This window comes from Squalius cephalus, assembly GCF_949319135.1.
Source record: "Squalius cephalus genome assembly, chromosome: 3".
Taxonomy (NCBI): Eukaryota; Metazoa; Chordata; class Actinopteri; order Cypriniformes; family Leuciscidae; genus Squalius; species Squalius cephalus.
Window position 1 is genome coordinate 19972610 of NC_137124.1, and position 26702 is coordinate 19999311.

Here is a 26702-nt window from a genome sequence, read left to right on the forward strand (position 1 = left end):
ATTATTATTATTTTTTTTCATACAGTGGAAGTAAGTGGTCACCAAAACTGATTTAAAATATCTTTTGTGTTCGGCAGGAGAAAGTCAGTCATAGGTTTGTATGAGCAATATGAACGTGAGTAAACGGCAATTTTCATTGTAGTCAAAACTATGTTGGAAATTATTACTGTTTTTTTATTTAGTCTTGGCCTCAGAATGTCTCATTTTCAGAAATTCAAAATTAGAAAAGGAAGCACGAGCCATTTCGATACTCCTCGTTCATATTAAAAAGAAAATGAAAATCGTGAATTATGGCCCTTGTCGCTTGCCGTAAAACGTCAACTGCTAACGATCACGTGATTTGTGTCAGTTACAACCACATCGCACCAGTGCGAAAGATGTCTGCAGAAGGTTAATTCAACAGTCACAACATTTTTCCGAGGAGCATTTCCACCCACCGCGTCTAATTTGCCGTCAAAATGCTGAATTTCTGTCCTCAGTGTGGTTCAAAGTTACAGCCTGGGTTCAAATTCTGTCCTTCATGTGGTGGGAGACTCCCAGAAGACGCAACCGAAGCTGTAACTTCACAGTCATCCGAACCATATCCTAACTCTGTGCTTTCGTCTTTGAGCGCCATGGAAGGTAAACATGGGTTTAGTTCAACCTTATTTTAATTACATTTATTCGATAGGTTTCTGAAAGGACTACAATTCGCTGATCAAAGAGGTGATTAAATATAGAAAGGCAGAGAGGCTAAATAAGAAAACCAAATGGTCATACCATGCGGTAACGACGTCTTAAGTAGATTCATGTCGTCGTCAATACTGAACGTAACTTACGTATCATAATCTACAAAACAAAAATATTTATTCAGGTGAATTCAGGTGACACCATGGTCCAGATTTCATTATTAACCAATTTGCAGTTGAGTTGAACACTGTTAATCTGACAACCCAAAAGTAGAGTTGTCTAGTAGTAATGGGTTTCAAAGTGGGTTTGATGTAATATCATCATTTATTGAATGATTGTCTGTCATCTATACGCTACATCTTTTATGATATCGGTTAACCAAAGATAAACTGGCTCTCTCAAAATAATCAATAACCTTGAGATAAAATATTGCTTAGTTATAGTTTTTTGGTGTGTTTTTTTTTTTTTTTGGTGTTGTTTTTAGTAAATCACATGATGGTCTCTCTTACTACTAGCATACGAGTTTAATGCACTAAAAAGTTTGGGGTCAGTAAAAATGTTCTGTTGTTGAAATTAATACTTTTTTTCAGCAGGGATGCATTAAATTGATCAAAATGGGACTGGGATTTTAACTGGGATTAAAGACATTTATAATATGACAAAATATTTACAGTTCAAATAAATGTTCTGTTGAACCTTCTATTCTTTAAAGGAACCTGAAAGTGGTTTCCACTAAATCATTAAGCTTCTCAACTATCAGCATTGATAATCAGAAATGTTTTTTGAGCACCAAATCAGCATATTAAAATGATTTCTTAAGAATCCTGTGACACTGAAGAGTGGAGTAATGATGCTGAAAGTTAGGCTCTTTTTTTCATTTTACATATAATATGTTAGAATAGAAAGTTTTTTTCTTAATTGTTGTAATATTTCACAATATGACTGTTTTTACTGTATTTTTGATCAAATAAATGCAGGCTTGGTGAGCATAATAGACTTAGTTTCAACAACATTAAAAAATCTTCCAACCCCAAACTTTTGAATGGTAGTTTATGCATAATACGTGTTCATTTATGTATATGCCATCTGACTGAGCCTCCTTTTTTGATCCCTGTTGCTTCTTTTAAAATGCATAATTGCAACACAGTAATCCACTTTTTTTGTAGTAGTAGATTCTGCTGAAGACTTATCACAATCTGCACTGATTCGCCCACCTTTGCGTTCGACTCGACGAAAGACCTCGAGTAGCGCAGCCATGGACTGTATAGGTGTGTCTGAGTGTTTCTGTAGTAGAGACAAGGGCTTTGTAGACTTGCTATGATTTTTGTGAAAGACGACTGCTTTATTTCAGATCAGAAGTCTTTGCCATCTTTGCCATCTTCTCGAAAACGAAAGACATCCCCCCTGGTTAAAGAGGAGAAAGAAGTGACAAAGAAAACATTGTCCATATTAACTCAAACCCCAGGTAGACACACTATACTGTAAAACGCTAGACTATATAAAATAGTATGTTTTATTATAGCTAAATGTAATGGAGCAGATGGTCATGTTATTTCACAGAGTAAACATAAAAAACTTTCATATTATTATTACTTGTATAGAAGTTTTCTGCTAAATGCAAATAAAAAGCTTTCTAACATTAAATGTTGTAGGATTTTGTGTGAAAGACTTTTGCTTTATTCCAGGTAAGAAGTCTTTGACATCTCCTGGGAAAGGAAAGGCATCCCCCCAGGTTAAAGAACAAGAGGAGGTGAAGCAAACTTGTTCGGTTACACTTCAAACTCCAGGTGAGATGCCGTGTACTGGGAAACTCTGGATGTAGTCTTTAAATTTAGATTTGGTATCTTTTTATAGCTTAGATAATTAAAGCCGATTTTCTTGCTCGGTCATATAGTAAATTGCAAATATGACCACATTATTAATAATTTTACACACTATTGTAAATACATTTTATATTTATATTCACAGATTTTTATTAGTGTGCTGTGAAGTATTTTGTGTGCTGCATTATTTCAGATAAGATGCATTCGATGTCACCTCGAAAATGTAAAGCTTCCCCCCAGGTTAAAGACGAGGCGGCAAAGCAAACGTCTTCAGTTATTCAAAGCCCATGTAAGATGCAATGTATAGAGGGGAAAACTGCTAAATTTACATTGAAAAATAATACATGATATCTAAAAGTGATTATATCACATTTCTTTATTGTGTTTCATACAAAATGGCCAAATAGCTTCATGTTGTTATTATTTGGGTTTTTAGCTAAATGCAAAGGCAAGAAGCGCGTGTGCATCGTGGAGCCGGTCCAGGAGGGTCTGGTGGTGTGTGACCAGTCAAGCAAAAAGTGGAAGCTGGTTGAACTTCTGTGGCAAACAGAATTAGATCTGACATATGCAGGTAAGATATTTGACTATCAAATGAAATCCCTATGCTACACATTAATGGGAAGTGGGTCAGTGTATCCACCTGTGCATCTTTAATCCTTTGATCATTTTTCCTCAGATGGTTTAGACCAAGATAACAGCAATGCAATAAATGTGACTTATGCATCTAAATATTGTCTGTTTAATCTAGTGTGCCAGGCAAATCAGCACGCAGACTCAAATGAATGCAAATACATCTTGAGACTGGTGAGTGTTGTGTTCACAAAATGTAGCCTGTGTGTAAACACGTACAGGAAGGAAATGAGGAAGGCCCTGATAACTTTAGGTTGTCTTCTCCAGGGTGCTAAAGAAGGACACCTGTTCAATGAGCAGAACTTCCATCTGAGAGCAGCCAAACCTGATGCAGGTCAGCCATTGTAGAACTGGCATTGGATATATCAAAAACTAGTGTAAGTATAATGTAACTACGCCACCTTAAAATAAAGTGTAACCCTTTCTTTCTTTTTCTTTGCCAATAGTGGAGAAATGGATGAAATTGCACAAATTGGACTTCCTTGGGATTCCATCATGTGTAGGATTTGGTCTCCATGAAGCATCTAGGTATGTGTATTATACTACACTACCATTAAAAAGTTTGGGGGGGGGGGGGGGGGGTGTTGAAAAAATCTATACTTGTAACAAGCAGGGATGCATTAAATTGAACCTTTTATTTATCAAAGAATAAAAATTTTAAAAAGTGTCACGGTTTCCACAAAAATCTTAGGCAGCACAACTGTTTTTTAACATTGATAATAATAAGAAATGTTTCAAAATCAGTGCCAAATCAGCATATTAGGATGATTTCTGAAGGATCATGTGACACTGAAGACTAGAGTAATGATGTTGAAAATTCATGTTTTTCATGTCATGTTTTCTATTCGAATATATTTTAAAAGGTATTTTATAAATTGCAATAATAATTCACAATATTACTGTTTCTGTATTTTTTAAGAAATAAATGTAGCCTTAGTAAAAAATACTTCTTTTAAAAACAAACAAAAGTGTTACTGTCCCCAAACATTTGAATGGAAGTGCAAATATAATCACAGATGTCAATACATAGTGAGAAAAGCCTCCAAGTGAAGATATTTCAAGATATTTCAAGACATTACATTCTGGCAGACTAGTAAAACATTAATTTGCCATTACAAAAATGGTTTAGAAGCCAATATATTGTTTCTTTTATTTCCATATCATTGAACACAGACTTAACATTGTCCTTTAGCCAACATCAAATCATTTTGCAATCAAATTGTCAATTTGTCCGATGAAACAGTGGGAGATGTATTCGCATACAAAACGTTTCCGCACCCCATCTACTTTTCTTAATGTTAGTCTATGTACACGTGCAGACTGATGTCTTTGGTTGTTGCTTTGCATTTCACTGATTTCCATAGTCTTGTATCATGAGCGCAGAGCAACGCATTGAAAGATTGTATGTAAAGATAAAAACAGTTCAATAGCAATGACCTCATTGTGGAATCTAATTGTATCCGTATACACTTCCCTGTAGGTTTTTAGTTTTTCCCAGCATGGGTGAACCACTGCAGACAGCCATAGAGGAAGGCACCGGCTCTCTCTCTGAGAAAGCTGTTCTTCAGCTTGCACTACGACTAGTGAGTGTACCATTGAACGACTTTACTCTCAGATTTGTTGTTAATGCCCTAGCTATGCCATTCTCTATGAAACGACAATATATATAGAATGTGTATGTGTTTTGTAGTTGGATGCACTTGAATTTGTCCACGAGAAGGAATATGCCCATGCAGACATTCATGCAGGAAATATTTACATCAACACTGACAGTGACACAGAGGTCAGTAAGCATGTCTCTTATGAACTGAACATGAATGCTTTATATATCATTCAAACATTAAAGTGTTTGTTGTGTTTTGTAGGTTTTCTTGTCTGGCTTTGGTAATGCGTTTAGGTTTTGCCCTGGTGGAAAGCACGTGGAGTACCGACAGGGTAGCCGCACCGCTCACCAGGGTAACATCAACTTCATCAGCGTGGATTCTCACAAGGGGGCCGGTGAGCGTCAGTTGTTCATTGCATTATTTACATTATCCATGGCAGAAGCGAGTCTAATTTGCATGTCTGTGGGGGTTTTGCAGGTCCCTCTTGTCGCAGTGACCTGCAGTCTCTGGGTTACTGTATGCTGTGTTGGTTGACAGGCTCACTACCCTGGAGTCACATCTCTCACACAAGCTCTGTCGCTGCAGAGAAAGAGAGGTAAGCAAAACCGCAAAATCATGGAAAAGTTATTTTTTTGTTCTTTGCTTAAAGGTAAAAGGAAGTTGGTAATAACTTTGCAGCAAAATACTGTTAACGAACATCCTGACGCTACTGAGAGCGACGTTTAGATGAATTGTAAATATGTGCTGCACTTTCCTCTCAAAAACAAAAACGCACAACAAAAATGACAGCGGTGAGAAAGCAGCCGTTAAGAAAGCATCTGATCATAGTGATATGGATATGTTTGCACCAGCTCTGCAATTCATCAGACATATGTCGATAGATAATTAAAATTACACTGTTATGATGGTTTGATTATAAAGTATATTTGAGACTATATAGATTTGGCTCTGTGAGACTATAGTTTGAATTAATCCCTTTTCATTGCATGACAGTACAGAATGGCTATTTCTGCATTATCCTGAATATTGTATAAGCAATTATTTCATGTGTCATAGAACAAAAGAAAGTCTTTCGGGAGTGTGCGTAACCATCACATCCTTTGGATTTTCGAGTGAAACCAGCCCGACTTCTTCACATAAAAATCTGTCTGCAGGCGTTCATAGTAGAAACCCTAGGAAGCTGGGGAAGGTCTCATTTTTTTAAGTTTCGTTACAAGCTGTTGTTCACACATTGGTAATCAGAAAATTCTTAAAGGGGTCATGAACTGGATTGTTTTATTATTTTATAATGTTGCCTGGGGTGCCCTTATAATGTTAGTATGATTTTTACATAAAAAATTGTCATAATTTATAAATAAAAGCCATTTTTCCAAGCCTGATTTCTGCCTCAGATTTGAACGCTCCGTTTTAAGGGGCGTGTCTGCTGTGAGACTGCAGTGCAAACGCCCACTGCTGTGATTGGCTGACATGCTTGCAATGAAATAGCTAGTATTACAGGAACTCTCGAGAAAACTTTTACTACGTTTTTACTATTACAGCTATCGAGATTAACAAATCGTGAAAAGTATCGTTTAAAGCATTATATTTAAATCTATTCCATCACATGAAAGGTTGCAGCATGATGAGCACTGACTGAGCAGATGACAGACAGTCTGTTGATCGCGTGAATAAAGATCTTATCATTGCAACGCATTTTTTGCACTCTCACAAATGCTTACACCAAATCACAATGCAAACACGATGTGAATGCACAGTAAGAGCTTCGTTGTGTAGTGTAACAGTGTCATTATTTCATCACGAGTTTGGTGAGTGTCCAGATAAGCTCTCGCGGCTCGCGCTGTGCTTTGATTGACAGCTTGGGCGAAAGGGATCGTTCTTTGATCGCTTTCTGTAGGCTATATAATTTAATAACAGTTTAAAAAAAGATTATTTTCATAATACTACGAGAAATTATGTGAAGTTGATCGTTTAGCACTGATGCATAAACAGTATTGAACGATTTTAAGAGAAATATCTGAACTTGAATAATTACACAGAAATCACTGATCGCAGATCAGGCATTAGAGTATGGTTACTTACATGTTGCTGGCAGATCCGTGTCGGGAAATTGTGATTGACTGATTTAATAAAGTTTAACCATGCTGGAATCCGAAGGAAGCTTATGCAGACTGTCTTCTTCCACAAACAGGCGCTGCACAATATTTAGTAAACAGCATGTTTATTGCTTGTAGTAGCTCGATCCGGTTTAGCAATCATCATGTCGTCCTATGTTATTTAGCATGTTTGTGCGAATCGGTGGGCGGGGCTAAAGAGGCCCTGTTGAAGTAGGCGTTGATCTTGTTTTGTGGAGGCGGTGTTTTATCCTCTTTGACGTCATAGTTCCCCACTTTGAAAAACGAGTCGTTTGCTGAGCCTGATGTCTATAAAAGCTTTTATTGGACTAACAAGGTAGTTTTCAGTTCTGAAACTTACAGGATATTATTATAGTATGATGATCTCTTATATGTCAAAAGCTCAAGGAAACTTTGATTTCTCAGTTCATCACCCCTTTAAAGCTACACTGTGTGATTTTTACCCCCATCTAGCGGTGAAATTGTATATGACTACCCAGTGAATATTAGTTTCTGTTCCTCTCAATTCCGAGGGCGTTTTAACTCCTACGGTGGCCGTATTATTCCAAGATTAACATGGCTTCCAGTTATCGACTTCGTCCATGACAATAATAAACAATACGTCTAAAATGAATAAAACTACAGGACAGATGTCAGGAGGTAAACGTCACCCTTGGAATCGGCTATCCCAGCATAATCAGATTAGGCTAACGTTACAATGTGTACAAAGTAAAAGCAATTAAAAATAACTAAAATTTACAGTGTCCTTTTTTATATATAGCTTAAAAAATTGCGCCTTTAAAACTATTCATCACCTGTGATCCGTCGCAGCACAGATTTATGTTACAAGGTAAACAATACTTTTTCACCATTGACGCGAGGATGAAGTTATAAGTTACTAGAGGTCGTTCTGGCGTTATGCACAACCATGCTATGGTTAGACAAGCAACTATAAAACTTCGAATTTACACAAATGAATTACAACAGGCTGAATTACCTGTCGAGAAGAAAGCAGGCAACCTCGGCGTCCGTTTTAAAATCTTTTCTCCTCATGAGCTCTTTCCATCTGGGAAAAGTTACTCCAATATTGACTATGGTCTTGCTTTGTCTGTCGCGTTGATGTTTTAATTCTCTCTTTCAAATGTGAGTACACACGCACACACACACACACCACACTATCTTTCAAATCTGCCGGCACTCGCGAGCTCGCAAGTAATCTCCCCCTCGCATTCGTCACGGTGTCACTGAGTGAAAAACGCAAAAGGCGAAGCTTGAATTTACAGGCATGTCCCTCTTTGGCGAATGTAGTTTCAAGATGGAGTGGCAACATGGCGACCGGCATTCGAACCCCTCACCCGTATGTACTTTCAATGGCAGATTATAAACTTAAGAGAATACTTTATTACTTGAAAAATATACATTTAAAAATACATTTAAAAATACATTTAAATATACATTAATGAGCACATATATTTTTGAAAGAACTAAGTGTTTTTTGCTAAGAATCAACTAAAAAAGTTACACAGTGTAGCTTTAATCAAAATTCTTACATAGACCCTTTATAGACCCCTTGGTCAGACCAGTTGTTAAGACACAGTCTTAACATAGTGGCTATGTTTATGCAACTGGCTCCAGGAGTGGTGTGGTACAGTGCTATAAGCTCAGTGAAGCTGGTAACTGGCAATCTCTACTGTGAGCCCTTTACTAAACCAGGGGTTTCCCCCAAATATGATGACCACCTTCTTAAAATATAAACGAATGTGGCTTCCTAAAGTATTAGTTAAAAATAATTAAAGGGGTCATATAATGCCATTTTTGTACAAGCTAATATGATTCTTTAGGGTCTAAATTAAAAGTTTGTAATATACTTTAATTAAAAATTCTCATTAGTATTGTAAGAAAACACTCATTTTACCTGGTCAAAAACAGCTCTGTTTTCAGCACGCCGTTTAAAGGAGAACTCCGGTCAATTTTAACATTGAGCTCATTTTTTTGTACATTTGGAGTGCTGTCAATACAGAGAACAACGACAAAAATCGGTGTTGCCTACACCGTGTTATCCTCTTTTTAAAATTTGCATCCTGTTGACTTCAATGGGGCAAGTTTTAAACCTGCTTTTAGCCTCTTAACATCCTTGATGTGTCATTACAAGTGCACAGCCAATGTGAGTGATTCCTTCAGAGTGAACACGGTGAATCTGACTGCAGTAGATGTGAAAGATATGAATAAAAATGATGTTATTTCAGCCAGCGCACATACCTGTATTTACATCCTGTTTTCGGTCGAAGCCCATAGTAGTCGATTGTAACCATAACGCGTTGTTCATTATAAACGTGGGATTATGAATTATATTGAGAACGTCGTACATAGAAAACATGCCGTAATGTACCTTGAGTGTAAACAGCCGCATTCATCGTGAAGCGTGCAGCAAGCGATTTTCAAAGATGAATATAAAGGTTAATAAAACGTTACACTCACTTCTTCTTCTGAAGGTTCAGCAGGAACACGAATAGTTGGTATTGATCCTTTTTTCAGGAGCAGCTTCTTAGCAAAACCAGCTTTATATTGACCCTCGTTTGTAAAGCAGTCTGGTGTGTGAAATGATTCGCGCAAACATGAAAGCTTGACGTTGATCGTGGGGAATATTCCCTTCGAAAACAAACTAAGCCACTGCGTTTTCAGCGGTTCAGATTTAGGAACATCAAAATGATGCTGTGTTCGTTATTACACCCAAGAACAGAACACCACAATCGCTTAGATGCCATTCTGCTCATAGACAGTGTTCCTCCAGCTATCAACAATGACCGCGCCGGTCCGCACGGACTATGTTTGACAGCTCGCTCACGAGGGCGGGTCTGTGTTGAAACGCTGCTGCTGTCAATCAACCATCGTGGGAGGGGTGTCGAACATAAGAAGATTTTAAAAAAAAAACACTGGATGGATTTTTATCATTTTATGATGGTTGTGTACAGGCACTGCCAACACACATTTCAGTACAATCAACTTGTAAAAGTGCATGTACCATTATATGACCCCTTTAATAATAATTGCAAGGTTTTTTTCTTCAATAGAGCCATTTTTCTGTGAACATAGTATCCCCTAGTACCAATCATAAAGGCATTGCCTAAAAAAATAAAAATGATAAAAAATATTAATAATAAGAAGAAGAAATTATTTTTTATACTGCTTCTGCAAATAGGTATATAGATGCCTCATTAGAGGTTCATAAGCCATCAACCACATTGGAACGGTCAAATCCGGTCTGTGAACACTCAAGAGCAACACTCAACACCCAAGATCTACAACAGACTTAAGCAGAAGATTTTGAAAATTGAAGATGATTCTGAAATGTTGACCGTTCCAAGACCCATTTCAAGCTTTTGAATGTGACATCCACATACATAATATGGATATTATCTATGCTTCCTTTAGCTTACTCCTGAAACTTGTTTTTGCTGTGCTGTGGATATTGTTGGCTCTTTTATGAAGAATTGCTTGTGATGTTTCTCATTTATAAGTCACTTCGAAATAAAAGCATCTCGGTGACTAAATTAAAAAAGCAGGTTGCTAGTTTGATCCCCACAAGGAAAGAGCCATGAGCTCTGGACAAGGTGCTTTACTCCAGGTGAACTGTCACTTCAATGAATGTACCTTTAGACACTTCGAATACAAGTGTCTGATAAATGACTACTCAACTTAATCTATAAAGGAACACAATTTCCATGAATGAAAACCTAGTGCCAGGTGCTACAGAGGAAAGGGTGCAGTTATGTCAATGTTCTTCTCTGTGTAAAATGTTTTCTGCCTGCCTACAGGTATATTTCTGATATCCCTGGACTTCTGAGTTGCTGCTACAAACAGAAGAAAGCTTCAAGTGAGCATTCATTTTTCTATTTGAATCATTTTCATGTGTTTAATACCAGTGAAGGTATGTATGTAATATGTTTTTGTGCAATTTAGGTGCATTACAAGAATACCTGTCTACTGTGATGACCCTGCAGTATACCGAGAAACCGGATTATACACTTCTGAAAGCTGGACTTCATGAGAGCTTACAGAAAATGGGTGGGAGTCTGAAGGAATCACTGAATCTGTAGGTAACATCTATTCCCAAATTTAAACAACTACTACAGGATTATTATGGGTGTCACATTTCAAGTTCTTTATTGTTGGCATGAATATGAAATTGTTTCATTCTCACATATTTCAAAACTGCAACAGATGTAAAAATACAAAAATGATTACAATATTGAAAAATAAATGATCACAACACTGCTGAAATTGTCCTCTTCGCCATGTCAGCAAGTTTTTAGTCCTCATCACTGGGAAGTTTACAGTTGTAATTACGATTTAAAGATGCGTTCATGTGCAACTTCCAAGTCGGTAACTTGTAATCATGCTGACAGCCAGATAGGTAGCTGAAATCTCAGTCTGACTTTTTTTTTTTTCTTCCTTTTTTCACAGGTGAAACCATAATGAGAAGAGTTAATAGGTGTGGAATGTGGCTTTGGTTATTTTATGGAATGTTTAAGAAAGCTTTTATGTTTTTAAAAGCAACTTTTATTGTGGTAATTGTATTACAGTGCAAACTTATGCTTGTTTGCTTTCATAGACTGAGTTTTAATGAATGATTTATTTCATCATTGTCTTTTAACATTTTGAAAAAAGCAATGTTTAGTTGTAAGGGTAACTGCACGTTTTTATTTTTTATTTTTGTTTGTTTTTTATACAAATAATTTCTCCCTGGTCTTGATATACTGCAACCATTGCATTTCAATCCATCAATGTCAAATTTACTTTAGGAAAAGGACATGTTCATGTTGTAAGTGAAATATTTTTCCAATTTTTTTCTCAAGTTTTCATAAATTGTATCGTACCTTGCTAAAAAAAATAAACGGCAGTACACAAAAACTTGATTATCTTTTTATTTTTGATCATTGCGCACAAATACCGCAAGGTGGCACCAACGATTCGAATCTACATGATTGTAACGGAACCCAAATCGCCTGGTCTGATTTTCTACACGGGACGAAAATAAAGTATCAATATTCAATAAAGGGGGCGCGAAGAGTTTAACCGTTTGAATTCTTTTATTACATTTACACTTACAGATACACGAGTTTAGCAATGAACCCACCAAAGATAAAACGTCGCCGAATGGCGGAGCTGGAGCCGTGGATCGAGAAACTCATCCAAAACTACGGCCAAAGCCAGTGTGAAACGACGGTTAAAGCAAACGTTGTCGGCGTAAGTAGTTTTTTATGGGCCATCACATATGTAGAATGTCGTGTCAGTACTAAAGTGCGGGTGTGTGTTGGTTAGGTGTGTGATTTAACAGACTCGCAGCGGACGGCGCACACAGATGCCTGTATGCTGTTCATGTCCGATGGGAGCGCTGTCATTCCCGCTGTGCTGAGCGAAGCCGCATGGGAGCGTCTGCAGGAGTGAGGGACCTATTAATCCTCTGTTATGACACCACTCACTACACACCTGAGCCCCTGTTTTTATCCAACTCATCAACCAGTGAAAATCATGCTGAAATAAGCTCAAGTTTAGGGCTCTGATCTTCTGCCTGTAGCATATTAACTGCTGCCTTGGATTTTTGTAAATGCAGCAGAAGTGAATATTAGAGATCAGCAGACACTACTCCAAGTCTCAGTGTAATGATAGTAATTAAATCCAAATAAAAAATGACTGTCAGAGTTTTGGTCTCTCTTTCTTCAGCTTGGAGGAAATGGAGACCTTTACATGCCTGAACAATGCTATTGTATATGTACGCAGCTTTGAGCTGAACTTCGACATGAATCCTGATCTGGTATGTTATATGTCCATCTTTTGGTTCCAACCTCGAAACATTTTACTTTTGAGTGCTGATGCTTTGGCATGCTCCAGGCCATGCAGTTTTTGCATAGAGAAACAGCAGGGATATACTGATATATAATGCATAAACACGGCCTATAATATTTATTCCTGTCCAGTCTAGAAAAGTCATGTAAATTAATGCAATATTAAATATGAATGAATAAAGCACATTAAAACAATAACTGATGCTACCAAATGTAGAGTTTATTTGAATGTTGTTGAAATCAGAAATCTTTATGTATTAGATGTTTACTTGTTTCCTCTTTTTGTTTTTTTTAGGCATCTTGCCAGTTTTACTTGAAAGTCAATCAAATGAACACCATATGCATCGCTTCAAAGCGCCAACAACCCCCTAGCTGGCAAGTCACTGATCTCTCTAAGCATGTGCAATGATGTGTCCTAACTGCACTCATTGTCATTTATTTAACTATTGTTAATCTCTATTCGTCTTTCAGTACAACTCTCTCATCAGTCAGAGATCAGATCATAAAGACTTGGAGGTGTGTTGACCTTATTTATACAGCATGCGTGAACACGCACATGATACACAGAACTCCAGTGTGTTTTTAAGATTGTGTGTTTAACAGTTAGTGTTAATTGTATTGCTCTCTGTCAGATCCCACAGGGAGGGTTCTGTAAGTTCATCCTCTGGTAGGTGTCAAACACTTTGTCTTTCTTCGAATAGCTTGCATATACACACACCTCTTGCACTGAACTGTAAATGCCTGTAATTTGGATTCTTAATATCATTTATAAAGAAAACACTTCACAGAAATGATAAAGTGCATTATGTACCTAATTTCCCAGGGGTCTCGCTCTCGTCTCTATTGGAGGTGTGGCACAATGACGTTATAATACATATTCTGAATGATGCAACGGAGAAAATAACCATGTCTGCAACATATTGTCCAAGTGTGGCTACACCAACTCACTGGCACCGAGAGAGGCTTCACTGGAGGGTAAGGCTGCTTGCTTGGCAACTTAAAGGCACCAGCTGTTGACCAGACAAATTTTCATTGCATGTGTGTGTGTTTTTTCCAGGGACAGGAGCAGTTCATTGTCCCTGTGCCTTTTCTTCTCATCCCGGAGGAACAGAGGGAGCTGATAACAGCTGATCCCAGTACTGTCTGCTGCCTAATTAATTGCTTTTTTTCTCCCCCCCCCCCTTTTTATTTGGTTCATCTTAGGTCTGACAGAAAGTACAATAACGTGTAATATAGTGTAAATAATATAGATACATATATACATATAACATACATTAATTCAGATTAAGAAAAGAAAAAAGAAAACAGCAGGCAAGTATTGTTATACACACAAAAAAAAACAAATAAAAATAAAATCAAATAGGAATTAAATATTATGTTTTATAATAATAATAATAATAATAAAAAAAGTAAAACATATAATTAATTAGTAAAAATTAAGTGGTTGTTGGCTCCTTAAAATATTCCAGAAAAGGGCTCCAGACTTTCAGGAAAAGTTTTGGCTTTTGCTTCATTGCGAACCGAAACTTTTACAACTTTAGAGCATACGAAAGGTCAAAAACCCAATGGCGGTAAGGAGGGGGAGCTGTTGTCTTCCGATTCATAAGAATAAGTCGCCTAGCCAGTAGAGTTGCAAAGGCTACACTGTCAGCCTGCAATGTGTTTAAATTAACAGATTCTGGCAAGATACCAAACAATACTGTTAAGGGGTTGGGGTCTATGGGTAAAGAAAAATAACAGAAAAGCACCTGAAGACTTTCTGCCAAAAATCAGACAGTTTCAGACAAGACCAGAAAGAATGTGATAACGTGGCTGGTTCAGTTGCGCAGCGAAGGCAGGTTGGGTCGAGATCAGGGAATATTTTGTTTAATTTAGTTCTAGACCAATGGACTACCTTGAATTGAATGAGGGTGTGCCTAGCATTTATAGATGATGAGTGTATTCGGGCAAGAATTAGATCCCAAATATTTTCCTCCAGCGTCAAATTCAGTTCGCCTTCAGTGGACGCATCGAGGGGGACTGTTTTGTATTGATTATAGTAAAGATTTTAGAAATAACCCCTTTCAAAGATGTGTGAAGGTCTAATATATCCTTCATACAACAAATCCTGTTGCACCCAATATAACAGATTCCTAATGCTTGCTGCCCAATAATATAGGTTTGAAAATTTGGCAGAGCCAGGCCACCCAAACACTTTGGTTTCATAAGATGACTTTGATTAATTCGTTTTGACTTATTCCATATGAAAGAAGAAATATTCCGTTGCAAAACTGTGAAAAACAATGTTGGAATAAATATAGGAAGATTTAAAATTTAGGAAGTACATTCATTTTGATGATATTCACCCTTCCTATCAAAGAAAGAGGGAGACATTTCCAGGACATGAAGAGAGACTTAACATGATTATAGAGAGGACTAATGTTGGCTTTGAACAGGTCATAGTATTTACGGGTCACCTGAATCCCCAGGTGTTTAAAACGATTTCTGACAACCTTGAACTGAAAATCTGAATCTGAAATCTGAAGGGAAGATAAGTTCAATGGGAACACTTCACTTTTACAGAAATTTAGTTTGTATCCTGAGAAACTACTAAAGACATCTAGAATAGAAATATAATAGACATATAAAAAGACCTTATGCACTATACCTGCACGGGTGATACCACAGACCTGTGCACTGGACCGTAGGGCAATTAATGGCTATGGCAAATAACCATGGGGAAAGGGGACAACCCTGTCTAGTTTGAAATACTCTGAAAGAACATTATTAGTACGTACAGAAGCTTTAGGGGCCGCATATAAAATGTTAATGCAAGAGACAAATGTAGGGCCAAATCTGAATTTCAAAAAGATAGTTCCATTCAACACGGTCATTAATTGCTTTTTTCATGACAACCCTTTGTGCATTCGACCAGATTTTACCGTGCATGTGGCGCACTATGCATATGTGTTTTTGTTTCAGGTGCAGGTAGTGAGAGTGAGACACCAAATGGCTTGGCCCCGCCCCCTGAAGAATCGCATCCAACCAGCACATCGATTGCAAACCAAACAGTGGCCACTCAGGACAATATAATTGGCTCATGTCCAGATGAAGGACAGTCTACTCTGATACACACAAGACCAGGTGAGATTTTACAAAAGAAAGTCAGTGCTGTTCTAGGTAGATGATGTGTTATTAAACTCATCCCTCCTTCTCCCAGAGGTTTTGTGTGGTACAGGGGAGCTGTCTGGGGATGGAGAGAGCCCATGGGATATGTACACACAAGAGCCAGCTCTGTTAGGTAGATGTTCCACTTCAGACTCAAATGGTAATTTCCTCTTTATGCAAATGTTTAACATACACAGAATAACAGGACATAATTTTAATTGTGAAATAACTAACCAGGCCGATAATATCACTGAATGTAAACAACACGCACTCCAGGACTTGATTTTTTTATTTTATGTTAAAAACGGCACTTGCGGTATGTACAATCATACTCATTGCCTTGATTTATTTTAAACTGCACTATTTTTTTTAATTAAAGTCAGCATGAAATGGAAGTTGTGATCATCTTTTTTTACCTATTGTGATGAATATCTGAGTGAAACAGCTTCTCAAACAAGAAAAATGTAGGGCGGGACTTGATTTTGTCCAACGGGAATTGATTGGATCATTGTTTTACTATTGCTGTGATCTCATGTGAGTGACAGGTTGTCCCGCCCTCGTCATCAGAGAAGAGATGACGCTGCATAAGGGAATGAAGTTATTTTGTTTAAAGATTATTTGAGCACATGAGATGTGCTTGGGATAAATCATTTATTATAAATATTGCAATATTCCATAAATTATGTAGTTAATTTTATTCAATTCTATTTTTGTGTTAATGTGTAAATTTATGTGGATGTATTTATGGATAATACCAGTGTCATTTCTGCTCTGTGACAAACAGAATGGACAATTATGTTTAACTTAACTTATTTTTGTGCTGATACAGACCCAGAGCTGGAAAGTCAATCGCTTTTAAAGGAAGTCCCCTCGTTGCCTATAGCAACAAGCACCCAAAACCAGCTCTCGAAGCAGAACTCAGGAGGGATGTCGGTAGACGGCATTACGCTCAGTCAGAGACCCAAGCCGACCCAGTTTAGCCCATCCCTCTCGAGTGGTAAGTCTATCAGAGACCCCAGTCAGGAGCATGACACAGAACGTGCGGTGAGTCCTCCCTCGTGGCTTGTCCACAATACAGCCCCACCCTCTGAACAGAGGCCCCTAGTGTCTCCAGGCGCCAGCCAAAACCCCTCAGCGTCTCCACCCACCAAAGCCACCAAAGTGAGTGGAAATGGTATTAATTATATTTTGCTGTATTTCTTGCATAATATATGATTAATGCTGTGTATTGCATCAGAAATGTTGCTACATTGTCGCAACTTCCCTGTTTCAGGTGCACTCGGATGGAACGCCTTTTTCCTATTTGTATTGTCCACAGCCTCAGGTTACCACAGCCCTCGCCCATTTCCAGTGAGTGTGACCTGAGACATAATGATTATAATATGGTTTTTATGTGATGGGCAATGATCTAAGGACTTTGTCTTGCAGTGTAGTACAGTAAAAAAAATAAAAAAGTGTGTGTGTAAGTATATATATATATATATATATATATATATATATATATATATATATAAAATGTATGTATGTTGTTAATCGATTCAAAATTGAATATTAATTTATATAAAAATAACTATTTGCACATTTTTCTGCGATTAATCGCACCTAACACTTACGTTTTTCATATATTTTTATATTTTAATCCTTTCACATTGAATCTCCAAAATAATGTAGAAAAAAACATAAAGACAGTATATTTAAAAACAATTGTTTAATGGCATCTTTTTACGAAGCACTCTGAATAAAGGCCAGTATCACTGATACTGATATCTCTAGTAAATGGATTTGTTTCTCAATTTTAGCCATTAATTATTGCCATTCAACATTACAGTATAATTGAAAGCTATCAATTTTAACATTTAATAGGCTTTAAAAAATATAACAATTTTAAATTTAAGTGAACTTAAAACAATCTTCACATAAACCCATTGTAATAAATAATACTGTTTTTGACCCTTGTAACCTTGTAAACAATGTTTTAAGATTTTCATGTAGGTCTAACAGGTAAATATAGCATAAATTATAACTACATAAATCATAAATTGAATATTGATTAATCCTTATTAAAGCTACAAAAGTTATATCGTCAAGAGCAGTGAGTGATTTTATTTATTTTTTTGTCTTTTGTTCTTTGATTAATATTAATGACACACTTTAAGACCTGCCACACATGACGTGGATCTGACACCCATCACATCCTATTTTTTATAATATATATATGATTGATATACATGATTTCTGAAGGATCATGTGACACTGAAGAGTAATGGCTGCTAAAATTCAGCTTTGCCATCACAGCAATAAATTACATTTTGTAATATATTAAAATAGAAAATTGTTCATTTTAACAACATTTCATAAGCCTTAAGTATTTGATCTAAAAGTATATGCCTTTAGATCAAGATTGGGGGAATCAGTTTTGATCTCTGTAGGAAATCTGAACTGATCATTAGCTAGACAGCGGTTGCAGCAGTACAGAGTAAAACCAGACCACCTAAGTTTGGTTTAAAGCTCTAATATTTCAGCTTTTTCTTAATGAGCACTGTTATCCTTTTGATCTAAGATCTATTTGTTGGTTCTTGGTTTCTATCTCTGTGTGTGCGTGTGTGTGTGTGTGTGTGTGTGTGTGTGTGTCTAGGATCCCAGGGCATCTCATACAGTGGGCGGTGCGTTATCTGGGGACATCTGACTGTGCAGATGTCAACGCTAAAGCTGGTTCATAAGCAATTACCTGTTACCTCAAATGACACAATGCTATTTTTTTACAAAACAGGGTTTTTTTGTATTTAAATATTGGATGTAATCCAAAAAAAAAAAAAAAAGATTTTCCCCCATAAAACCCTTTGTCAATGTATGCTTCTGTCTAAGTGTAAGTGAATTCAGTGGTGTCAATTGTAATAAATGTTAATATTCAAATACTATGATGACCTGTGTCACAGTTTGTATAATTTAATCACAATTTTACTTATGTAACCATGTTTATCTCTTTTAAGCCATGGTCTTAATGCCTTTTACCAAGCTGAAACTTTGTGACAGATTTGTCAAAAAGAAATTAATGGTGGGCCTGCTGCCAAAACAAAAGACACAAAATTGCTAAATAAAATAAGGATTGTGATTTGTTTTACACAATGATGGAGGTTAATACTAAATTATACATCTAAAAAAGATGACCTGTTGGTCATATTTGTGACCATTATTTGTTATTACAAATAAATGTCATTACACAAAAAGGATCAATGAATATGCACAACCTACATCGGTGATAGTAATGGTAAAAATTTAAATATGTCACAGGTAGTCAAACATGCCCTTATTATTATGACTTATTTTTAAGTGTTTTCATTGTTATAAAGATATGAATGAACATTGAATACAATTTTTGGTAGTCAACGGTATTAAAAACGAAAAACTTGTATACATAGATCGTTTTTTGGACATGATAATTCCAGAGGACCCTGTTCCACAGCTGACCTGAGGGGCAGTAACGACCCAAAAGCGTCTCTGACTGAATCCGCACGAAGAAGAGCAAAGGAAAAGAAAACAAAAGTCCCCCTGTGTTTATTTTCCTCATGGTCTTGTCATGTCACCTAAAAAACGACAGAATGATTCCGAAACGGGTAAAAAGAATAAGAAAGAGAAACGAGGTGAACTGGCGGTAATTAACTCGGATATGAAGGATCACGCTGTCCAGAAATGCATGACAGACGCATGGCAGAGGAAAGAGAGCTACTCTAATGGTATGTATGCCCACCCACGTGACACATTGAACTTACATTACTTCAACAGTCATTTATATAGTTACTGTGAACAGAATCCATTTGCTTTTTAGAGGTAAAGCAAACTGGTTTGTCTATGTGTCATGTCTGTGAATCCCTCCTTTCTCTGGTCTCTGTCCAGGTAATATCCACCTGGATTGTGAGCCCTTCCCTCACTGTCAGATCACTCATTTCCTGCAGAATGAGAGCTTTGTGGAGAGTCTGCGGGCAGAGCTTCTGCAGCTGAATTTCAACAGCAAGTCAAATGACTTGTACAAGTTTCAACAGGTATCAGTCTGAATCATACTTATATTTTGTAAAGAAGCTGATGGTCAAGTACTGAAGTCTGTTTCTTCTGCAGTCAGATGATCTGAAAGAGAGAAAAGAACATCATGTCTCGCAAATAAGGTGCGTCAGAGTTCAAGTGAGCTTCTGTGTAAGAGTTTCTGTAAGAATTGTACTCATGTGTTGTTTGTTGGGATCTCAGGTCTGTGATTTTTGGGGAGTTTCGTGAGTGGTTGTCGGAGGTGCTGCAAGTGGATCTGGAGGCGACTGTTGATATGTCCTGTGCCAAGTACGAGCATACGGGTAAACCATCTAACAACTTCTCAACCAATCACTGGGGTGTAGACGTGGAGATGATGTGCAGCTGGGTTTCTTGACATCTCTGTCCCTCCCTGCTCTTTTTGCAGATGTTTTGCTGTGTCACGATGATGAGCTGGAGGGACGAAGAGTTGCATTTATCCTCTATCTTGTTCCTCCCTGGGACGTGAACGATGGAGGGACACTGGACCTGTTCAGCACTGATGGTGTGTGATTAAAAAAAGAAGCAAAAATAGTGTCATTTTAGCCCCCACACTGCATAAAAAATCATTTTCTTACTCAGTTTTTTGTCTTGTTTTCCAGTAGAAATATCTAAAGATTCTTAAATCAAGACATAATTCCTTGAGAAGAAAAATGACTTAAAAAATTAGATCAAACTGATCAAAATCAGGTGAGTTTATGCTTAAAACGAGAAGAAAAAAACTATTTTCCTAGTTTCTAGTTTATTTTTCTGACCCCACTACCTGCAGATAGATTTTTTTTCTTCTTATTTTAAGCATAAACTCACTTAATTTTGATCTTTTCAGAAAATAGTCATTTTGCTTCTCAAGTAAATGGATCTTGATTTAATTTTTTGATATTTGTAATTCTGAGTAAGAATGTTTTGCAGTAAAAAAAATGTGTATTATTCAGCTTAAAATATTGCATAATCATGCATGGGGACAATGTCAATTTAGTTAATTGTTTGTTTGTTTACTAATTATTATTCTGTATGTTTCACAGAACACTGTCAGCCAGTGACTGTTGTCAAGTCTCTGCTTCCTTGCTGGAACTCTCTGGTGTTTTTTGAAGTGTCCCCCATCTCCTTCCATCAGGTAAGCAGAACCATGTTAATTTAGTTTTTTTGTTATACTATTATAGTATTTATTCATATTTTGATTGAATGTCCATTCATAAATGATTTACATAAATTATTTTTTTAATGAAATTATCTGCAAGCTTAGGTGGCAGAGGTTCTTTCTGAGGAGAAGTGCCGTTTATCTCTGAGTGGATGGTTTCATGGCCCTTCCCTTCCAAGGCCCTCACGCTACATTGAACCCCCAGTTCCCCGTCATACTCATATCCCCAGAGATGTAAGTCAAGTTAGCGTGACAGTGTGTTTTTGTTGTGTGACATGGCCAAATGACCAAGACTCACTCACTCCACTTATATTTCCTCTGTCTGAAGCACATTGTGTTTATGTATTATAGGAGAGTTTGCTATTTGAGTGGGTGAATGAGATGTACCTGGATCCACGCTATCAGGCTCGGGTACAGCAGGAATTCGAAGATAATTCAGAGATTTGCTTGCCTAGTTTCTTACAGGTTAGTCATCATCATCATCATCATCATCATAATTATTAATTACACAAAAATGTTCAATTATATTCAATGAACAGTAGTACACATACAAATGTACATCAGTGAATGGCTATGCACTGGTACATGGTTAGGAATTGTGTGTTTGTGTATGTGTGTATATATATATATATACACTTTTAAATAAACTGTGACAGAAGAGGCTTTTATAAGACCCTTTTTGTCTGTGCTGTTGTGGAGGTCTATGTATAATTGATGGAAATGAGAAATTCCTGTAGATGTGAATTTTAGTGACATCCCACTAGAGGCATGTAGGCAAGTAAGTTTTAAATAATTAAGTGTTTAAGTTATTTATTTATAATTGTGCACATGTAAGAGTCACATTTGCAGACACTGCATGGAAGAATATTCTTATATTGTGCCATATGGACAATACCAATAGAGATGGATCTAAATTACAATGAAAATGCTACTATTTTTCTTATCCGTTAATGGTAACACTTCACAATTTGAGTTCAAGTTGTTAACATTAGCATTTTTAAATTTAAGTTAATGTTACTTTTTTTTTTTTTGTCAACATGAAATGGAAATTCATCTATTTTCTAAATGCATGTTATTGATCTTATGGTGAGTTATTCATCCATACATCCGTTTAATTTTTTTCAAAAAATTTGACCATCATTTTTAATAAAAATGTCTAAATTCCACATACAGTGGGGAGAACAAGTATTTGATACGCTGCCGATTTTGCAGGTTTTCCTACTTACAAAGCATGTAGAAGTCTGTAATTTTTATCATAGGTACACTTCAACTGTGAGAGACGGAATCTAAAACAAAAATCCAGAAAATCACATTGTATATTTTTTAAATAATTAATTAGCATTTTATTGCATGACATAAGTATTTGATCACCTACCAACCAGTAAGAATTCCGGCTCTCACAGACCTGTTAGTTTTTCTTTAAGAAGCCCTCCTGTTCTCCACTCATTACCTGTATTAACTGCACCTGTTTGAACTCATTACCTGTATAAAAGACACCTGTCCACACACTCAATCAAACAGACTCCAACCTCTCCACAATGGCCAAGACCAGAGAGCTGTGTAAGTACATCAGGGATAAAATTGTAGACCTGCACAAGGCTGGGATGGGCTACAGGACAATAGGCAAGCAGCTTGGTGAGAAGGCAACAACTGTTGGCGCAATTATTAGAAAATGGAAGAAGTTCAAGATGACGGTCAATCTCCCTCGGTCTGGGGCACCATGCAAGATCTCACCTCGTGGGGCATCAATGATCATGAGGAAGGTGAAGGATCAGCCCAGAACTACACGGCAGGACCTGGTCAATGACCACTATGCCGTCATGGATTAAAATCCTGCAGCGCACACAAGGTCCCCCTGCTCAAGCCAGTGCATGTCAAGGCCCGTCTGAAGTTTGCCAATGACCATCTGGATGATCCAGAGGAGGAATGAGAGAAGGTCATGTGGTCTGATGAGACAAAAATAGAGCTTTTTGGTCTAAACTCCACTCACCGTGTTTGGAAGAAGAAGGATGAGTACAACCCCAAGAACACCATCCCAACCGTGAAGCATGGAGGTGGAAACATCATTCTTTGGGGATGCTTTTCTGCAAAGGGGACAGGGCGACTGCACCGTATTGAGGGGAGGATGGATGGGGCCATGTATCGCGAGATTTTGACCAACAACCTCCTTCCCTCAGTAAGAGCATTGAAGATGGGTCGTGGCTGGGTCTTCCAGCATGACAACGACCCGAAACACACAGCCAGGGCAACTAAGGAGTGGCTCCGTAAGAAGCATCTCAAGGTCCTGGAGTGACCTAGCCAGTCTCCAGACCTAAACCCAATAGAAAATCTTTGGAGGGAGCTGAAAGTCCGTATTGCCCAGCGACAGCCCCGAAACCTGAAGGATCTGTAGAAGGTCTGTAAGGAGGAGTGGGCCAAAATCCCTGCTGCAGTGTGTGCAAACCTGGTCAAGAACTACAGGAAGCGTATGAACTCTGTAATTGCAAACAAAGGTTTCTGTACCAAATATTAAGCTCTGCTTTCTGATGTATCAAATACTTATGTCATGTAATAAAATGCAAATTAATTACTTAATACAATGTGATTTTCTGGATTTTTGTTTTAGATTCCATCACTCACAGTGTACCTATGATAAAAATTACAGACTTCTACATGCTTTGTAAGTGGGAAAACCTGCGAAATCAGCAGTGTATCAAATACTTGTTCTCCCCACTGTACATGTCGAGGTTTCCATCATTTAGTCCAAAAATAAATTCGCCTCTTTCTTACGACCGACCGCAAGCTTGCATTTAGAGCTGCCTCCGTCCAATCAACAACCAATGGATTGAACCAAGACCCCACCCTTCATTTTTTTTTCCCCTATAATTTTTCACTCTGATGTACGTCACAATACAGAGGATCTGCCTCTACTTCTGTTACATTGCAACTTTAACATTTATCTATCTATAAATTACAGAAACGTATGTCTGTCTGTCTGTTATTCGTATATCTCTCGAACCGTTAGTCCGATGGATTTCAAACTTGACAGGTGTCTCGCTACGGGCACGAGTAAGTGCAGTGCCAAGTTTGGCGTTGTTTGGATTAGAAATGCAAAATATATCGGTAAATATATCGCTAAAAGAAGCACTTAGAAGGTTGTGGTTTAAAAATAAACATTCTGATATAAACACTCTGTCAGCTACACTGTTTACTTCTGAATATTATAGTTTGGTTCCAAAACGTAATAAATCCATTTTGATTAATTTGAGTAAAAATGTGTTTTCTTTACCAAGAAAGTGGCAAGATGAAAACCACTATTTTCTGTTTCAAACTTTCACATAGCATCTTTAGGTTATAATAACATAAAAAATTCAAATCCAGATTTTGATTTTCAAAGATTTATTATAAAAAGATTATTTTTTCCCAAAAATGCAATAAATTCATGACACTTTTTTTTCAAAATGCAATTAATCCACTGAATCAATATAAAAGTTATTTTTTATCGTATTGAAACTGTTGAAATCAGCCATCGCTAAGAAAAATCTCCTGAACTTTTTTGACTGCGATCACCTCACAAAAACTGATTTTGCACGGGCACTTTGCACTGCTCCCTGAATCGACACGCTTATTCATTTGTGATTTTGTGGATGTAAACTGAATCTATAAGTCAGCTATGCTGTTTACTTCTGAATATTATATTTCATTCTGGTGTGCTTAACGTTATCGCTACTGTGTAATAGTAGCCTATGCTATTCACCAACTAAACATATGCGTTCACAGTCTCTTTCACGGGCATCATTTGTAGTAGCCCATTCACAAACTGTTTGCTCAAGCATAGCGTTTTCTCGGAGTTCACTTTGTGCTTTCTACCATGCACAAATAAAAATGTCACTGAACTTTTGCTGTGTAATTGTAACAATGAGCACTCAAACACACCAAACCAACAATTACTAAAAACACACTCAAAAACTGATTTTGCAATGGCATTTTGCACTAGTTTATATAAATTATACAAGTATGAACATGAATCTAGATTAGTAAATGTTGTTGTTTATTGTTAGTTTAAGACACTAAAGGCATCAACTAATGAAAGCAAATTGAATCTTATAGTAAACTCTGTTCATATTAATGAATATCTGTCGGAAACTGTTACATATTTCCACGCACTTGCATGCATCTATAATGCTAATATCCTTAATTCAGGAGGAGAAACTGAGGCAGGTGCGCAGTGCATTGCAGTCGTCTGAAATCCAGTGGGAGAGGAGGGGACGGCCCAATAAGAGGTGAGATGTTAAAGTTGTGATAATATTTCAATTATTAATTTCTTCCTGTCTCTACATGTTTTATTTTCTGGTGGTAAGTGTCATGTGATTTGTTTATATGCCTGTGTACTAATGACTGTCACTGTGTTTAGGTGTTATGGCTGTGCTGATATGCAGAGCTTCCCAACTTGTGTACAGGAGTGCTGGGAACTCCTCTCCTCTGAGCCGTTCTTCATCCTCTTATCCAACCTGACCGGCCTCAGTCTACACTATCTGTGCATCAACGAGGATGAGAGCGAAGATGGAAAGAGTGACACAGAAAACAGAGATGCAGAGGAAAATACACAAGCAGGGGGTTCCAGTGCTGATGCCGATGCTTCGTCAGCTGAGAAGAAAGACAAAGGTGATCAGCGTGTGCATGTGTTGTTTCTGCAAAGATCAATTTATACATCTACAGTGATTTACATGTGTTGTATTCATGCAGGACCGCCTACTTGTGTAGGAGAACTGCGTCACTGGGCACATGGGGACTATACATTGTTACATGACTGTGTCAAAAGAGAGTATGCATTGGATCTGCAGCTTCACATGGGCTGTGCAGGTACGTAATCTTGACATGTATGTGCGTCTTTACTATTAGTTGATTAGTGTCTTCAGTATGATTCAGCTGTGATTGAGATCAGAATTGTATTAAAAAGACTGAAGTAAAAAAAAGTGCAAGAGCATGAATCAGAAATCAGTCTGTTTTTTCAGGGTGGAAGTCGGAGTTTGGGGGATATACGTCCTATATTGCACATGATGAAGATGAGGAGGTAAGTGTTGTCACACAATGTCAGTTTGTTTTCATTTGAGCAATTTGTTATTATAATTTATGCAGATCCAGCAGGACTAGTGCAGATTATTTATTCTGTTGACACTGTTTTTTCTTTAGCTCCTCACAGTGTATCCTGAAGATAACTCCCTCGCTCTGGTATACAGAGACAAAGACACCCTCAAGTTCATCAAGCATATCAATAACAACAGCTCCAGCCACCTTTCTTCCCAGAATACCACAGCTTTCTATGACTTCTCTTTTAACTACTATGAATGATGAGAGAAAATCGGATGTTTGACTGGCTGACTGATTGTATGTGAGTTGTGAAAGCAAAGTGCATTGGCTATACATTTCAGATCAATTTGAGTTCAATATACACAGACATGAGTTTGGTATTCAAGAGGCACATTCATTTTTGAATGTGCAAGTATTTCAATCCCAACTACAAAAATTCTGTTACATTTGATGCTCAAAATGAAATGTAATCAGTTAGTTGTTGAAAGAGTCAATAAATGTTTAATAAAAAACATTTGAATAATGACATTTGCGTTCATTTGATTGTGCCCATTTTGTTATACCATAACTATAACGAGCGAGTTCCAAAAGTCTAAAAACATTAGTGA

The 26702-nt window shown here is 37.3% G+C and overlaps 3 protein-coding genes across 9 annotated transcripts; all 3 read left to right on the forward strand.

Moving 5' to 3' along the window:
• Positions 1-343: 343 nt before the first annotated feature.
• On the forward strand, positions 344-11975 carry vrk3 (VRK serine/threonine kinase 3). Of its 7 annotated transcripts, XM_079867376.1 has the most exons (17): positions 344-390; positions 480-621; positions 1836-1937; positions 2021-2134; positions 2355-2456; positions 2686-2781; positions 2929-3063; positions 3241-3296; positions 3390-3456; positions 3569-3650; positions 4603-4705; positions 4813-4905; positions 4988-5120; positions 5204-5321; positions 10653-10711; positions 10798-10930; positions 11302-11743. In XM_079867376.1, the coding sequence occupies exons 2-17, from the start codon at positions 615-617 to the stop codon at positions 11303-11305; spliced, it is 1404 nt and encodes a 467-aa protein (XP_079723502.1). In that variant the 5' UTR covers positions 344-390; positions 480-614; the 3' UTR covers positions 11306-11743. The 7 variants fall into 7 exon arrangements, with proteins under 7 accessions (XP_079723502.1, XP_079723498.1, XP_079723496.1 ...); XM_079867372.1 differs by lacking the exon at positions 11302-11743 and adding an exon at positions 11949-11975 and having other exon boundaries at positions 365-621; positions 10798-10934; XM_079867370.1 differs by having other exon boundaries at positions 365-621.
• acd (ACD shelterin complex subunit and telomerase recruitment factor) lies at positions 11742-18747 on the forward strand. Its single transcript, XM_079867380.1, has 13 exons — positions 11742-12084; positions 12160-12281; positions 12562-12652; positions 12979-13058; positions 13155-13199; positions 13316-13350; positions 13507-13658; positions 13741-13819; positions 15645-15806; positions 15883-15990; positions 16660-16991; positions 17104-17180; positions 18466-18747. Exons 1-13 carry the CDS (start codon positions 11965-11967, stop codon positions 18548-18550), a joined length of 1488 nt encoding a protein of 495 aa, XP_079723506.1. The 5' UTR covers positions 11742-11964; the 3' UTR covers positions 18551-18747.
• A 586-nt stretch (positions 18748-19333) lies between these two features.
• ogfod1 (2-oxoglutarate and iron-dependent oxygenase domain containing 1) lies at positions 19334-26622 on the forward strand. Its single transcript, XM_079866538.1, has 13 exons — positions 19334-19564; positions 19725-19870; positions 19944-19990; positions 20070-20170; positions 20275-20391; positions 20909-21000; positions 21130-21258; positions 21376-21489; positions 25207-25286; positions 25418-25668; positions 25750-25866; positions 26019-26077; positions 26197-26622. The coding sequence occupies exons 1-13, from the start codon at positions 19408-19410 to the stop codon at positions 26353-26355; spliced, it is 1569 nt and encodes a 522-aa protein (XP_079722664.1). The 5' UTR covers positions 19334-19407; the 3' UTR covers positions 26356-26622.
• The last annotated feature ends 80 nt before the right edge of the window (positions 26623-26702 follow it).